Source organism: Phocoena sinus, chromosome X, assembly GCF_008692025.1.
Source record: "Phocoena sinus isolate mPhoSin1 chromosome X, mPhoSin1.pri, whole genome shotgun sequence".
Lineage (NCBI taxonomy): Eukaryota > Metazoa > Chordata > Mammalia > Artiodactyla > Phocoenidae > Phocoena > Phocoena sinus.
This window is the reverse complement of record NC_045784.1, coordinates 34,017,222-34,034,831: the sequence shown is the minus strand read 5'-3', so window position 1 is coordinate 34,034,831 and position 17,610 is coordinate 34,017,222. Positions and strand designations below refer to the sequence as shown.

The 17,610-nt window shown below is 39.3% G+C and overlaps 1 protein-coding gene across 1 annotated transcript in view; it reads right to left on the bottom strand.

Annotated features, from left to right (window-relative positions):
- Positions 1-17,610, bottom strand: part of SYTL5 (synaptotagmin like 5) — a 238,569-nt gene that overhangs the window by 89,390 nt on the left and 131,569 nt on the right. The window contains exon 3 of the mRNA XM_032620740.1: positions 11,507-11,716. Coding sequence (XP_032476631.1) covers positions 11,507-11,716 — 210 coding nt within the window. The remainder of the gene's footprint in view (positions 1-11,506; positions 11,717-17,610) is intronic.

Here is a 17,610-nt window from a genome sequence, read left to right as displayed (position 1 = left end):
GAGGCCCGCGTACCGCAAAAAAAAAAATAAAATAAAAACCTTACCCAAGGAAACTCTTGTACATGTTTGTTAGGCCATATGTACAAGAATGTCATAGCAGCATTTTTTGTAACATTATAAACTAAAACAACAAAAATCTGCATCAACAAGAAAACAGATACATTATAGAATGATACAACAGTGAAGATGAACGGAATGGTATTCACATAAACATGGATAGATTTCACAAAAAAACGTTGAGCCAAAAGAGTCACAAAGCTTTTGCACAGCAAAGGAAACCATAAACCAGACCAAAAGACAACCCTCAGAATGGGAGAAAATATTTGCCAATGAAGCAACCAACAAAGGATTAATCTCCAAAATTTACAAGCAGCTCATGCAGCTCAATAACAAAAAAACAAACAACCCAATCCAAAAATGGGCAGAAGACCTAAATAGACATTTCTCCAAAGAAGATATACAGATTGCCAACAAACACATGAAAGAATGCTCAACATCACTAATCATTATAGAAATGCAAATCAAAACCACAATGAGATATCATCTCACACCGGCCATCGTCAAAAAATCTAGAAACAATAAATGCTGGAGAGGGTGTGGAGAAAAGGGAACACTCTTGCACTGCTGGTGGGAATGTAAATTGATACAGCCACTATGGAGAACAGTATGGAGATTCCTTAAAAAACTACAAATAGAACTACCATACGATCCAGCAATCCCACTACTGGGCATATACCCTGAGAAAGCCATAATTCAAAAAGAGTCATGTACCACTGCAGCTCTATTTACAATAGCCAGGAGATGGAAGCAACCTAAGTGTCCATCAACAGATGAATGGATAAAGAAGGTGTGGCACATATATACAATGGAATATTACTCAGCCATAAAAAGAAATGAAATTGAGTTATTTGTAGTGAGGTGGATGGTCCTAGAATCTGTCATACAGAGTGAAGTAAGTCAGAAAGAGAAAAACAAATACTGTATGCTAACACATATATATGGAATCTAAAAAAAAAAAAAAGGTCATGAAGAACCTAGGGGCAAGATAGCAGTAAAGATGCAAACCTACTAGAGAATGGACTTGAGGATATGGGGAGTGGGAAGGGTAAGCTGTGACAAAGTGAGAGAGTGGTATGGACATATACACACTACCAAACGTAAAATAGATAGCTAGGAGGAAGCAGCCACATAGCACAGGGAGATCAGCTTGGTGCTTTGTGACCACCTAGAAGGGTGGAATAGGGAGGGTGGGAGGGAGGGAAGGACAAGAGGGAAGAGATACGGTAACATATGTATAACTGATTCACTTTGTTATAAAGCAGAAACTAACACACCATTGTAAAGCAATTATACTCCAATAAAGATGTAAAAAAAAAAGAATACACACAGTATGATTTCCATTTCTATAGAAATCAAAAATGAACAATTAGAAAATATACTACTTAGGGATATATCCAAGTAGACAGTAAAACCATAAAGTAAAGCAAGGGAATAAAAAATGCAAAACAAGAATGCTCTCATTCTTAAACTGGGTACTGAATACAGACACTCTTTTATTATCGTCTAAACAGTGCATGTAGAGTGTCTTGATATGTATGACACTTCCATATTAAAAAAAAAGTCCCTCTAGCTTATGCAGGTATTAAGATACTAAACCACAGTGAACAGAACATTCTAAAAACAGGGGAGGGCTCTTGTATATGATTAATAAGTGACTGAAAATAGCATGTCAAGGCGCTCAAAACAGCTTCTTACCACCCCAAAAATCTGTGGGTCAGTGTGGGGTTACTCTGATGTGAATCTTTCCCTTGTAACTAGATTATAGAAATTTGTTAAACTAGGATTGACTTTGAAATGACTATGTGGCAACTGCCAGTACCCATGAGACCAAAAGATTGCCAAGAACAAGTTGAGGTTTTTGTTCATTGCAATGAAGGAAAACACATGCCATGAAGAACCACAGGAAGTCTCAGTAAGAGGGCGTTTGAAAGGATTTAATATAGAATTTTGGGTTATGTTAGGTAATTATGGGGAGAGTTCAAGGCAACAGGGATTTGCTCTAGATTACGTGATGTCAGGAAGTGGGGACAACGCTATGATTGGTATCTTAAGTTTTATCAAGAAGATGGGCCAACTAAAAGGCTAAAGCTGTAATTGGTAAGGAGGTAGCAGAGATTCACATTAGCCAAGAGAGGGGGATGTCTGATACTTTGTGGCTTGACCAGTCACCTTGTTTTGGTCTATGCTTAGACAAGATTATGAAGTATTCTTATTTTCTCTCACTTCATCCTGGTTGCAGAGTGATCGTGTGGGAGGCTGGTGCTCTGAGGTCGTTTTTGTCCACCAGGAGAACCGCCACAGCCTGCCTGTAAGTGCCAGATCAGCTCCCAACAACATCAAGGCCCACATATAAATGTCAGATCAGTTTCCGGATGTCAGGAGCTGTATTTCTCTTCCTCATAACAAAGCACTATATATTTCCTCCTGCATTCTCTGTGTGTATCTTCCAACCATTGGTACTATCCTCTTTTAAGTTACTGAGACTAATATTTTGTCTATTTCAGTTTGCAGTAATCACCTGTTTGCAGTAATCACTACAAATTCATCAAAAACACAACCACCAGGTTCCTCCTTTAAAATTACAAAGACTTTCACAAGGACATACAGCAGCATGAAACGTCACCACATGGCACGAATATATATAAGATCAGCTCATCAATATCATATTAGAACTATTTCATTTGGGGGATCTCTATCATGTCACTTTTATCTTAGGGGTCTTTCTGAGTTCAACTGAGGTGCTAATTAGGAAAAATGATCATTATGACTGTCTTTGTGTTGCATGGCAACTGCCTCAGCTAACATAATCATGTGGAATTTTGTAGGTCTCATTAAGATAGCAACATGAACTAACTGGCTGTGTCGGGGATCCCTTTCATTCTATTTCTATAGAGTTACTTTTAAAACTAGACCAACAGCAACCAACTTGTTAAAACCAGAAGGGGTTGGAGAAAATGTCAAGGGTTGCTCAGCCCACTGTAAGAGGGAGCCTCCCTCTATCAGTCCTTGCTGTAATCGTTTTCAGTGCTACAGCAATAAAATCTCTTTACTTTTATCCAATCCAAGGTAAATGACAATAAAGGTTGTGTTTCCAACTGATTAGAGAATGAGTCACTTTCTGACTCATTTCATCTCTTAGAGGTCAGGGTGGGAATTTCAATTTTATGGTCTATTGAACATGGAGACAGCCCACTGGCACTGCAGCATTCTCTCACAACAAATAAAGGACATTCACTGCCAATAAAATATCATTCACACTTCCTTTTTGAAAACCACTCCATGAACAGCAAATAAGATACTTCCAGCACTGACAGATACTCTCTGAGATTTCATAGACTCATAGCTGGAATATTGAAGAAATAATGGTCTCTGTTTTCAGCTTTAAAAATGAGGAGGGATTTTGTTTATATCAAGTTAAACACTCATCATGTAAATTTCCAGCTGTCACAGATGCTAACAACTATTAATTGTTGTTGTCAAAGAGGTGTAAGAACCAATGAGAGCTCTGCTTCTTCCTCTACTTTGAGACAATAATGTAATAAACTCATCTTCCTCCTTAGACTCTGAAACCACTGAGTGTAGTCCATGTTTTATTCATCTTTGTATCCCTATCCCCTAGTATACCAACAGGTTATCAATAAATGTTGTAGGACGGATGGATGGATGGGTCAAAGGATAGATCAATTGGATAAGTGGATAGCTGGGTTTATTAAGTTACTGTTATACCAATAAAAGAAGTACAAGTGATTCAGAAGTTCTGTATTGATGCATTAACATCTCCTAAGGAGGACATAGAACCTTCAATTTGTTATTATTTATTCTTACACCCTTCTGACAACAACTTGTCTTATACCTTTCAGTGACAGCTGGAAATTTGCTCTGTTCAGAAGGCAAATGTATTTGGCACGTCTCTCATGTGTATGTGTATGTGTGTGTGTGTACATGTATTTTCATTCCATTCTCCTGACAGAAGAAAACCACATTTGTTCCATAACTTGCTTAAGCCTGACATGCTTTAAGTGGGACCCTGCCACTTATTCATTCATTCATTTATCCATTCATTTGCTTATTCATCCATCCATCTAATCATTTAACAAATATTCATTGAGTACCTGCTATAGGGATTCTTTTAGGCACTAGAACTACTTCATTGAACATTATAGATAAAAAACCCTGCCCTCATGGTTATGAAGCTGATATTCTAGTGGAGGAAGAAAGATAATAAACAAGATAAGTAAAGTATATAGCATATAAATATTAAGAGGAAAAAACACAGGAAGGGGTTATGTTAGTTTGGGTAGGCTAACTTCCATAATGAACAACTTGCAAATTCCATTGGCTTAACACATTAAAAGTTTCTCTCTATATATATAACCTAATGTTGATCTGACAAGATTTAGGGGAAATTTTGTGTGAATTAGACCCGCAGTTACCATCCATACTGACTAGCAGATGAGTTGAAGGCAAAACTTTCAATTAGCAATGCATGGATACACAAGCCCCTTGGGTCTTGTACTGAAAAGAATGTTTCAGTAATTACAACTGGCATTTAGAAATTAAAGACAAAATTACTCTCCCCATACAGAAGCTTGAGGCAACTCCTGATTGATTGAAAGACCCATGAGTCACAGTCCCTAGTTACTGTTGTCTGAGCAAATGAGGGTCCAGGGTGTAGGGAAGAGGTAAACAGTAATGGAATAAAAAATGGAAATGATTAAATACTAGGGATCAAATAAAAGAATACTGTATAAGAATTGAAGAAATAGTTATTGAGAAATTCCTTAAGTCCTCAGACCCTGCAACTGGAAGGTCAGTCATTTGTTAAAATCCCATTTCCTTTCTTCTCTGCCCTGAAATGGCAAACCACACCTTGGCAGAGTCTGGTGGGAAAAGAGCTGGGTGGAAAAAACAAACAGACAAACTTTGATACTTATTCAATCCAACTCTACTAACACACATTCTGTCCTCTTAGTGTTCTTATTTCCACTATTTATAAAATATAAAATCAATCACCTCTCTTATCTAATAGGTATATTTTGAGACCTTGTAGGACTCTTCCCTAGGAATAAATGTGATCTGAAAACAGATCTGCTCTCTCAGGGACTAAGGCTCCAAGATGGATAAATACAAAGAAAATCCCACCTAGGTGTCGTATAATAACTGTTAAAAATCCAATGGAAAAGGGGAAAATATTAAAAGTAATTGAAGAAAAATATCATTACCTTCAAAGGAGCAACAGTATATTGACATCTGATTTTTTAACAGAAACACTGGAAACCAGAAGCCACTGGAATAATATCTTCAAATTACTGAAAGTTAACAACTTCTAACCAAGAATTGAATAAGCTGGCAAAAACATGTTTGGAACTGAGTGAAATAAAGCCATGCTAAGAAAAACAAAACTTGAGAGTATTTATCACTAGGAGAACTTACACTAAAGGAAATGCTAAAGGTTACCCTTTAGGCAGAGGGAAAATTATTCCAGATAGAAATACAGAGATGTAGTAATAAAGAATATAGAGCAACAAGAAGGGTAACTATGTAGTAAATTTAAGTGAATATTGACTACAAAATAATAATATCTTGTGGGATTAAGTATGTTATAGACTGAATGTATCCCCCCCACAATTCAAATGTTGAAACATAACTCCCAATGTGATGGTATTTGGAGGTGGAGCCTTTGGGAGGTGATTGATCCCCTTATAAAAGAGACCCCAGAGAGCTCCCTTGCCCTTTCTGCCATGTGAGGACACAGTAAGACTATAGCTATGAACCAGAAAGCAGACCCTCACCACACAACAAATCTTCAAGAACCCTGATCTTAGACTTCCCAGTCTCCAGGACTATGAAAAATAAATGGCTGCTGTTTAAAAGCCACCCAGTCTATGGTGTTCTGTTACAGCTGCCTGAATGGACTAGGACAAGCTATATATATCTATAAGTATAAATACATATGTGTGTATATGTGTGTGCACAGATATAGATAGACATACAGCTATTTAAAATACACAATAGCACTAGGAGGGGAGTAAAGGGAATTAAAGAGTCTTAAGGTCCTGCTATTGTCTTGGAAGTACCAAAAGTACTAATTAATATTAGATTTTAACAAGTCAAGAATGTATGTTGTAATCTCTAGCGTAATCCTTAGATGAGTGATAAAAAAATGGATAGATATTAGAGGAGATAAATAGAAAAATACTTAGACAACCTAAATGAAGGCAAATAAGTAGAGATAAAAGAACAGAATAGATGGGACAAAGAGAGAATGAGTAAATGAGAGGCAGATTTTAAGTAAAATATGTGAGTTATTTCATTACTACAAATGGAACATATATACTAATTAAATGACAATTGTCAGACTAGATTTAAAACATGTGCATGCAATTATATGCTGCCTACAAGAGACACACCTTAAACATAAGGAAACAGAGGGTTGAAAGTAAAGAATAAGGAGGATTTACCAAGCATACACTAACCAAAGAAAGCTATTGCAGCCATACTAACTGCAAAGTAAACTTCAAGGAAAAAATCATAACTAGAGATAAGGAAAGATTTTTCATAATTATAAAGGTTTCTGTACATGTGTAAAATCTCAATTCTAGGGGCTTCCCTGGTGGCGCAGTGGTTGAGAGTCCGCCTGCCGATGCAGGGGACAAGGGTTCGTGCCCCGGTCCGGGAAGATCCCGCATGCCACGGAGCGGCTGGGCCCGTGAGCCATGGCCGCTGAGCCTGCACGTCTGGAGCCTGTGCTCTGCAACGGGAGAGGGCCACAACAGTGAGAGGCCCGCGTACCGCAGAAAAAAAAAAAAAAAAAAATCTCAATTCTAAATATTTAAGTACTCAAGACTCTAACTTCAACATATATAAAGCAAATATTATCAAACTAAAAGGAAAAATAGAAAATCCACAATCATTATTGAGAGAGGTTAGTATATATTTCTCTCAATATCAGATATAATATGTAGATTAAAAAATCAGTAGGGATATGGAAGATTTGGACAACACAATTAACAAACATCATTAAAAGACATAACTAGGATACTCAAATCAATCCTGCAGAATTCATTTTCTTTCAAGAAAACAGGAAATATTTAACAAAACTGACCCTATTCTGGGCCAAATTTCAAATACTGAAACCACACAGAGTATGTTCTCTGACCACAGTGGAATTAAGCTAGAATTCAGTATCAAAAAAGGATACAGAAAATCTCTAGGAAATTATAAATTAAGAAAGACAATCATAAATAATTCACAGTTAAAGAAAAAGATGATGATGGAAATTAGCAAATAGAAAGAATGAAATGAATATCATAAAAATAATTGATATGTGTGGGATGCAGCTAAAGCAGTGAAAACAGGGAAATTCATATCCTTAAATGTATATGTCATAAAAGAACAAAGGCTGGAAAATCAAGTATCTAAATACCTGAATCAAAAAATTGTTAATCAAAAATAAATTCAGGGCTTCCCTGGTGGCGCAGTGGTTGAGAGTCCGCCTGCCGATGCAGGGGACACGGGTTCGTGCCCCGGTCCGGGAAGATCCCACATGCCGCGGAGCGGCTGGGCCTGTGAGCCATGGCCGCTGAGCCTGCGCGTCCGGAGCCTGTGCTCCGCAACGGGAGAGGCCACAACAGTGAGAGGCCCGCATACTGAAAAAAAAAAAAAAAAAAAAAAAAGATATAAGTATTAGAAAAGATAGTATAATTGTGCAGAAATAAAATCTGAAAGGCACCACAGAAACTGTTATAATTAAGAAGTGATTTAACAAGATTTCTGGATACAGATTAGACTACCCAAATCAATTCGTATTTCTACATATCAACAACAATTAGAAAACAAAAATTTTTAAAGCATACTATTTATAATAACATAAAAATCAAATACTTGGAATAAATATAATAATGTATAAGACCAGGAAAACTATAAAATATTACTGAGAGAAATTAAAGGCAAATAAATGAAGGGGCACATAGTGTTTGTCGATTGAGAGACTATATACTGAAAGATATCAATTCTGTCCAAAAGTATCTACTGATGTAATGCAGCCCCTATAAAAATGCCAATAGGACTTGTTTTCTGGAAAGCTGATTCTAAAACATATTTGAAAATACCAGAGGCCAATAATACTCAGGGCGTTTTGAACAAAAACAAAAAAGTAGGAAGTCTAGTGGATATAAAATTTTATTATAAAGCTACAATAATGAAAATAATGTGTCAGTGGCACAATGTTAGACATAATAGAGTGTTCAGAAATGATACTTGATTTGTGAAGGTTAACACTGTACAGCAGTGAAAAAATAATCTTCAGTGAATGGTGCTGGGTCAAGTAGATACCCATATTAAAATATGAAAATGAATCCCTAACTAACAGCATATACAATCTAGTTGGAACTCATTTTTCTAAGTGTAAAGATAAAAGCTAAAATAATAACAATTACAGAAGATCACATGGGAGAATATTTTCATCATTTGGGAGTTAGAAAAAGTTTTGTTTTGTTTTTTTAAACAGAACACAGAAAAAAAATCCCACTAATCTCATATAGGAAAAGATGAACAAATTGAGTTATGAAAACTTAAGAGATTTCTGTTAATCAATGGCACCAGTAAGAGAACAAAAAGGCAAATCAGAAGTTGGGAAAAAATATCTCCAACACAAGGAACCAACACTGTTTGTATGCAGGATATATAAAGAACTCCTTCACACTAGTCAATAAAAGACTGACAATCTAATAGAAAAAAAGAGACCTGAACTAGTACTTCACAAAAAGGATGTTCAGATGGTCAATAAACATATGAAAATATCTTCATTCTCAATAGTAATAAAGAAAAATGCAAAGTGATCTACTGTACACCCAACAAAATTATGAAAATAGAAAAACAAAAAACAGGGTTGGTAAAAATATCAAGTAATCAACTTCCAGGCATTGCTAGTGAGAGGATAACCTGGAACAACCTGTAAGTTATAAAACAGTGAAAATAAGTAGACAGCTGCCAAATGCAACAAAAATGGATGTCTCACAAACATACTGTTGACCAAAAGTCCTTAGAAACAAATAAACACACCCTGTATGAGTCAATTTATATAAAATATAAAAAAGTCAAAGTTAATCTATGGTGTTAGCAGGAGAGTATTTATACCTGGGGAATAAGAAGGGACTAGTGTTTGCGAGGAGGAAGAAGAAAGGTTTCTGGGGTGTTAGTAATGTTCTATTTCTTCACCTGAATGATAGTTACACAGAAATTGTGATGATTTGCAAAGCTGTACACCACTGCTTCTCAACCCCAAGTGACTTTTGCTCTTCAGGGGACATTTGGCAATGTCTGGAGGAACTTTTCATTGTTACCACTGGAAAAGGGCGGAGTGCTACTGGCGTCTAACGGGTAGAGGCCAGGGATGCTGCTAAACATCTTATAGTACACAGGACAGCCCCTCCCCCTCCCTCCTCCACAAAGTTTCATATTGTCCACAATATCGGTGATGTTGAAACTGAGAAATCCTGTTGTACACTTGTCATTTGTGCCCTTTTGTGTAAGTTAACTCTAGTTTTTTTAAAAAAGCCATGTGCATGTTTTTTATTCATAAACAGAAAGGATGCTAGCCTCTTTCCAAGTTTTCCTCTTTCTATTCATTTGCTTCTTGTTAATTTGATTTGTTGTCCTCTAGTGGTCACTAAGGGTGGAGAGGGACAAATGCTCCCGCAAAATTGCATACAAGCAAAACTATAATTGAGGAAATTCTGTCCATTAATTATTTCCTCTATAACTCATTATTTGACTATACTGGAAGAACCTTTATATCCAACTCTGAAATGCCAAGTAAAGGAAAGCAGAATTGGAGAAAGCATTATCCCACACAGAAACAAATTTTCTAGGAAGAGTCCAGGGTCTAAAAGAGCAACTTCTGCATTACTTACATGAGTCACAGATGTATCATGTTTCTTTTAAGTAGAAAGCAAAGTGCATTATTGATACTTTTCTGTATATGTATACGGAGAAATATCCGAAGTAAATACTTTGATTTCAAGGGAAAAACAGGAAGGTACCCAGGATTATTTTTGCATCTTGATTTGCAGATGACTAGACTCAGTTTAGAGAAAGAATACCAATATCAACAAAAGCTACGTCGCAACACATTACGTCAATGATTCCATCAGTGCTCATTCCTCCAGATCTGGTAAATGATGTTTGCCAATGACTAAGAGGCAAGTATGAAGAGGAATTTATGCGAGACAAAGAACTGAAGATGGTTGCTTAGGTAAATCAAAGTAATGTATCCAAAGAAAGAAATGAGATACCTTAAATGGTTCATTGCTTTAGAGCTGCTTATCTCAATGTAGTGTGGAAACACAGCATGAACTGCTCAATTTATGATCAATTTTATGAAAAAGTACAGGAGAAATAACATTGGTTAAATAATGCAATCAGTGAACACAGGAGACCTCAATAGAACACAGTCGTCCTCATTCAGAGAAGGTGGAAATGAAGGTCACTCACTCTTACTACTAAACTATTCACTTTTCCTCCCAAGATAGTCTCTTAACTCCTATATAAGAGAATGAGTTAGTGAGGATAAAAGATAAACCCAACCCAACCAAACCAGGTAAACCTGATGTGATGCCAGCATCCCCAACCTCAACCACAGGAAAGAGAGGTCAACATGGAGTTGCCTGGAGATGAGATTATTAGGTGCCATCCAGAGCAGAAGAGATGAAGGGACCTTGGGAGGGAGAAAACGTACCAGTTGATCCAGGGTCAGATTTCTTAAAAGGATGGAGTTTGGCATGCCCAAGGAGTAGTAGAGACCTTATCGTGCTTGGACTCCAGTTTAACTGAACTTAGAAAACAATGACTCTTGATGTGCACCCTGGCTGGCAGGGTGAAACCCACAGCCATGACATTCCCGCAGGCTAAACACGGAGGCGAATGATAAAGCTGTCTCCCTTCACCCTTTCTTAAGAACTAGGTTGGGAGGAAATTCAGGGGCTACTTCAACTGATGTGAAGAGCAGGCTGGATATTTGATACTCATCTCGCCAGTCACACCAAATGTCTAAGAATGTCTCAAGGGCAATTGTCTGTGCCTTCTGAGAAGCCACGTGGAGCCAGGTATGGCTCTAAGAAAGCCAGAGGGTGGTTTTCAGATGCAGCAAGAGACCATGTTCTGTGAGGCTTCCAGTTGTACTGTGTTTTATAGTTTTAAAAAATAAGCATAATGTTCCGTTTTTGTCTGTCTGTCCCTTCCTCTCTCTCTCCCTCTCTCTCTCTGTCTCTCTCTCACACACACACACCACACCCTGCCAAGGCAGTGCTGAGCCTGTGGCTGGGCTACACTTTTAGTTCTACTCTCTATCCCTATCTTTTAAATACTCTTCTTCCTTCTTGCTTTCCCCCACTCCAAACCCTTCAGTCATCAAAACGGACTTTCCACACAAAGGCAAGAAACTCACGCGACTCTGGCACAGACGGTGCAGCGCCAGCTGCCACCAAGGCCTGAGACCCGGCACTGGCTGCACACTCTGAGTGAGCAGGCCTGGCACGGGTCTCCGCGGTCGAATATCAAGCCCAGGTTTCTCTGACAGCGAGCACAGACCCTGCTGGTCTCTTGCTGAGTCTTCCCACTTCTACGTTTTGCTTCCAAAAGTTCATTTTTCAGCTTCCTGGAAGAAGAGAAAAAAAATCACTTACAAAAATCCCCAAAAACAAAGCAGAGGAGCAGAGCTATCTTCATTTAAGGGGTGTTTTCATTTGGAAGAATATTTGAAAGAATCAAGGAGTTAGAGTCAAATGACTCAAAAAACACAATTTCTCCCTCCAGAATCAATAATCCTTTGATCTCAGTAGTGGAAAAACATAATGTTTCTGTTTTAATTTGACATCTTCCACTAGCACTACTATTTTGCTATTAGTATTTATTTACATTCCACTCTATCTTCTCCAGGGTATCCTTGATACCATAACATGGGAATACAACCCCAGTCTACAGGCATGCACAATACCATGTTCTCTCCTTGCCTAGATATATTACATGAGGCGAGAGTGTGAAATCAAGCTTGGCAACATGGGTACTTTCCTTAAGAGAGCCAATGAAGAGTTTGCTGCAAAGACACTGTCCATCATTTCAGGTCAAAATGCTTCCGCTTAACATATGAGGGTTTCCAACAACTTCCACTGACCTGGGGGCTCTGCTATTAGATATGCCTTTCTTTGAATAGAGGTTCCATCATGAATTACTTGTTCAACCTTAAACAATGATTTACCCACTCAACTTCAGTCTCTTCAGTTCTAAACTGGGAGTATTAACATTCTATTGGGACTCTTTTTTGTTTTGTTTTGTTTTTTTCCAGTACGCGGGCCTCTCACTGTTGTGGCCTCTCCCATTGCGGAGCACAGGCTCCGGACGCGCAGGCTCAGCAGCCATGGCTCACGGGTCCAGCCGCTCCGCGGCATGTGGGATCTTCCCAGACCAGAGCACGAACCCGTGTCCCCTGCATCGGCAGGCGGACTCTCAACCACTGCGCCACCAGGGAAGCCCAACATTCTACTGGGACTGCTTTTAAGATTAAATGAGAAGATGCTGGACTAGGAGGATGTGGAATTCACATCTCCGCACAACTAGGGCACCTCGCAGGCACCAGTTGGGGACCACGGACACCTAAGGGGACAGGAGGAACCCCCTAGCAACCAGGTAGGACGTGGGGAGTGGGGGGTAGTGAGGGGGAGTGAAGGGGGAGGAGAAGTGGAGGCAGGACAAGACCAGCGCCCCTGAGGGGTGGCTGTGGGAGGGGAAGGGATCCCACACCCGAAGGGGGAAATTGGGGGACCACTGGAAGGGCAGAGGATCAAAAGGGAGCGTGGCCAGGTTTCCACTGCCCACTTGGGCCCCCAGGAGCCTGCTGAGATCCTCTGCTCACCAAGGCCGCCTCTAGCCACGCAGGTTCTGAGGGACTGGGAGGGAGGGAAGGGGGAGCAAAAGTAAAGGCCGGACCAACAGGACCGACACACCTGAGGGGCGGCTGGGGGAGGGAAGGAGTTCCTTCCTACACCCAGCGGGATCCACTCACAGGTTAGGGGTCCAGCGGGGAAGGAGGAGAACAGAAGGGTACGGGGATGGGGGGTAGTGGAGGAACGGAAGGGAATGCAGCCAGCGCTTTCCCTATCCACTTAGGCACCAGGGAGCCTGTTGGGCTCCGGGGCCTAATCCTCTGCCCTCTGGAGCCTCCCTCCTGCCGTGCAGAGCCCAAGCCCACCCCTACACTCCCACCCAGGGCCCTACTGCTGCACTCAGAGACCCCGACCAACACTGTGCCTAAACCCCACCCACACACCCTCACTCAGGGCCCTACCTCCAAACTCCGGAACTCCACGCTCCAGAAGCCCTCCTTTCCACGTGCTGCCTCTCCCCTTCCCTGCAGGTCCTAAGCAGAGGCCCTGCCCCACGCTTGAACTTTGCCCTGCCTAGGCTCCACCCCCAAGGCCTTTTCCCACTGTGGTCCTGAGCCTGGGCCCTGACCCATGCTCAAACGTCACCCCACCCACCCCCATGTAGGTCCCGCCCCACCCTAGACCCCACCCCTGCCTAAGTTCCACCTCCCACCTAAACTCCTCCCGCCACAGCCAAGGCTTTTTTTCCCCCGTTTTTCCTCTTTTAGATTAGGGCTCTGTTTTACCTTGCTGATTTCTTTATATTTTTACTTTTTCTAATAAATCTTTTATTTTTCTAATTTTATTTTATTCTTTATACTTTGTTATTGTTCTGCTCCTTTTGGCTTGTTCGCCTTTTTTTTTCCTCTTTCTGTTGTGGTTTTATTTTACCTTGTTGCAGTTGTTTCAATTATATTTTAATTTTTCCTGATATATTTTTTATCTTTCTAATTTTATTTTATTTTTTATTCTTTGTTATTGTATTGCTCCTTCTTTCTTTTCTTTTTTTTTTTTTTTTGCCATGCCACATGACTTGCAGGATCTTGGTTCCCAGGCCGGAGGTCGTGCTCAGTGAGCTCCTGTGGTAGGAGCTCCGAGTCCAAACCACTGGACTAGCAGAGAACCTCAGACCCCAGGGAATATTAATAGGAGTGAGGTCTCCCGGAGGTCCTCATCTCAGCACCAAGATCAGGCTCTATCCAACTGCCTGCAAACTCCAGTGCTGGACGCCTCAGGCCAAACAACCAGTAAGACAGGACTACAGCCCCACCCATTAAAAATAAAAGAAACGACAAAAAAGTATGTTACAGATGAAGGAGCAAGGTAAAAACCTACAAGACCAGATAAATGAAGATGAACTAGGCAACCCACTTGAAAAAGAATTCAGAGTAATGATAATAAAGATGATCCAAAATCTCAGAAACAGAATGGGGAAAATACAAGAAATGTTTAACAAGGATCTACAAGAACTAAAGAGCAAACAAACAGTGATGAACAACACAATAATTGAAATTAAAAAAACTCTAGGAGGAAACAATCACAGAATAACTGAGGCAGAAGAATGGATAAGTTAACTGGGAGAAAAAATGGTAGAAATAACTGCCGGGAGCAGAATAAATAAAAAAGAATGAAAAGAACTGAGGACATCTCAGAGATCACTGGGACAACATTAAACCCACCAACATGCATATTACAGGGTTCCTAGAAGAAGAGAGAAAGACAGAGTCTGACAAAATATTTGAAGAGATTATAGTTGAAAACGTCCCTAACATGGAAAAGGAAATAGTCAATCAAGTCCAGGAAGCACAGAGCGTCCCATAAAGGTTAATCCAAAGAGAAACACGCCAAGACACACTTTAAACAAGCTATCAAAACTTAAATACAAAGAAAAAATATTAAAAGCAGCAAGGGAAAAGCAACAAATAACATACAAGCGAATCCCCATTAGGTTAACAGCTGATCTTTCAGCAGAAACTCTGCAAGCCAGAAGGGAGTGACAGGACATATTTAAAGTGATGAAAGGGAAAAACCTACAACCAAGATTACTCTACCCAGCAAGGATCTCATTCAGATTCGATGGAGAAATCAAAACCTTTACAGACAAGTAAAAGCTACAATAATTCTGCACCACCAAAACAGCTTTACAACAAATGCTAAAGGAACTTCTCTAAGCGGGATACACAAGAGAAGAAAAAGACCAACAAAACCAAAAGCAAATCAATTAAGAAAATGATAATAGGAACATACATATTGATAATCACGTTGAATGTAAATGGATTAAATGCTCCAACCAAAGGACACAGGTTGAATGGATACAAAAACAAGACCCTTATATATGCTGTCTACAAGAAACCCACTTTAGGCCTAGGGACACATACAGACTGAAAGTGAGGGGATGGGAAAAGATATTCCATGCAAATGGAAATAACAAGAAAGCTGGAGTAGCAATACTTATATCAGATAAAATAGACTTTAAAATGAAGATAGTTAAAAGAGATAAGGAAGGACACTAGGACACTACATAATGATCAAGGGATCAACCCAAGAAGAAAACATAACGATTATAAATATTTATGCACCCAACGTAGGAGCACCACAATACATAAGGCACATGCTAACAGCCGTAAGAGGAGAAATCGACAGTAACACAATACAGGGGTACTTTATAACACCCCACTTACACCGACAGACAGATCATCCAGACAGAAAATAAATCAGGAAACACAAGTTTTAAATGACACAACAGACCAGATAGACTTAACTGATATTTTTAGGACATTCCTCCTGAAAGCAGAAGAATATACTTTCTTCCTAAGTGCACACAGAACATTCCCCAGAATAGATCACATCTTGGGTCACAAATCAAGCCTTGGAAAATTTAAGAAAATTGAAATAGTATTGAGCATCTTTTCCGACCACAACGCTATGAGATTAGAAATCAATTACAGGGGAGAAAAACAGAAAAAAGCCACAAATACATGGAGAGAAACAGTGCGCTGCTAAATAACCAAGAGATCACTGAAGAAATCAGAGATAGTCAAAAAATACCTAGAAACAGGGCTTCCCTAGTGGCACAGTGGTTGAGAGTCCGCCTGCCGATGCAGGGGACACAGGTTCGTGCCCCGGTCCGGGGAGATCCCACATGCCATGGAGCGGCTAGGCCCGTGAGCCATGGCCGCTGAGCCTGCGCGTCTGGAGCCTGTGCTCCGCAACGGGAGAGGCCACAACAGTGAGAGGCCTGCGTACCGCAAAAAAAGAAAAACAAAAAAGAAACCGAGAAACAAATGACAACAAAAACACGACAATCCAAAACCTATGGGATGGAGCAAAAGAAGTTCTAAGAGGGAAGTTCATAGCAATTCAAGCTCTCCTCAAGAAACAACAAAAATCTCAAACAATCTAATCTTATACCGAAAGGAACTAGAGAAAGAAGGACAAACAAAACCCAAAGTTAGTAGAAGAAAAGATATCATAAAGATCAGAGCAGAAATAAATGAATTAAAAACAAAGAAACAACAGCAAGATCAATAAAACTAAAAGCTGGTTCTTTGAGAAGATAAATAAAATTGGTAAACCTTTAGCCAGACTTATCAAGAAAAAAAAGGAGAGGACTCGAATCAATAAAATTAGAAATGAAAAAGAAGAGATTACAACTGACACTGCAGAAATACAAAAGATCATAAGAGACTACTACAAGCAACTATATGCCAATAAAATGGACAACCTGGAAGAAATGGACAAATTCTTGGAAAAGTACAACCTTCCAAGATTGAACCAGGAAGAATTAGAAAATATAAACAGACTGACCACAGGTAATGAAATTGAAACTGTAAGTAAAAATCTTCCAACAAACAAAAGTCTAGGACCAGATGGCTTCACAGGCAAATTCTATCAAACATTTAGAGAAAAGGTAACACCTATCCTTCCCAAACTCCTGCAAAAAATTGCAGAGGGAGGAACACTCCCAAACTCATTCTACAAGGCCACCATCACCTGGATACCAAAACCAGACAAAGGTATTTAAAAAAAAGAAAATTATAGACCAATATCATTGAAGAACATAGGCACAAAATTCCTCAACAAAGTACTAACAAACAGAATCCAACAATACATTAAAAGGATCATATACCATGATCAAGTGGGATTTATCCCAGGGATGCAAGGATTCTTCATTATACACAGAACAATCAATGTGATACACCATATTAACAAATGAAAGAATAAAAACCATATGATCATCTCAATAGATACAGAAAAAGTTTTTGACAAAATTCAACACCCATTTATAATGAAAACTCTCCAGAAAGGAGGTACAGAGGGAACCTACCTCAACATAATGAAAGCCATATATGACAAATCCACAGCAAATATCATTCTCAATGGTAAAAAACTGAAAGCATTTCTTCTAAGATCAGGAACAAGACAAGGATGTCCACTCTCATCAGTATTATTCAACATAGTATTGGAAGTCCTAGCCACAGCAATCAGAGAAGAAAAAGAAATAAAAGGAAAACAAAGTGGAAAAGAAGAAGTAAAACTGTCACTGTTTGCCGATGACATGATACTATACACAGAAAATCCTAAAGATGCCACCAGAAAACTACTAGAACTAATCAATGAATTTGGTAAG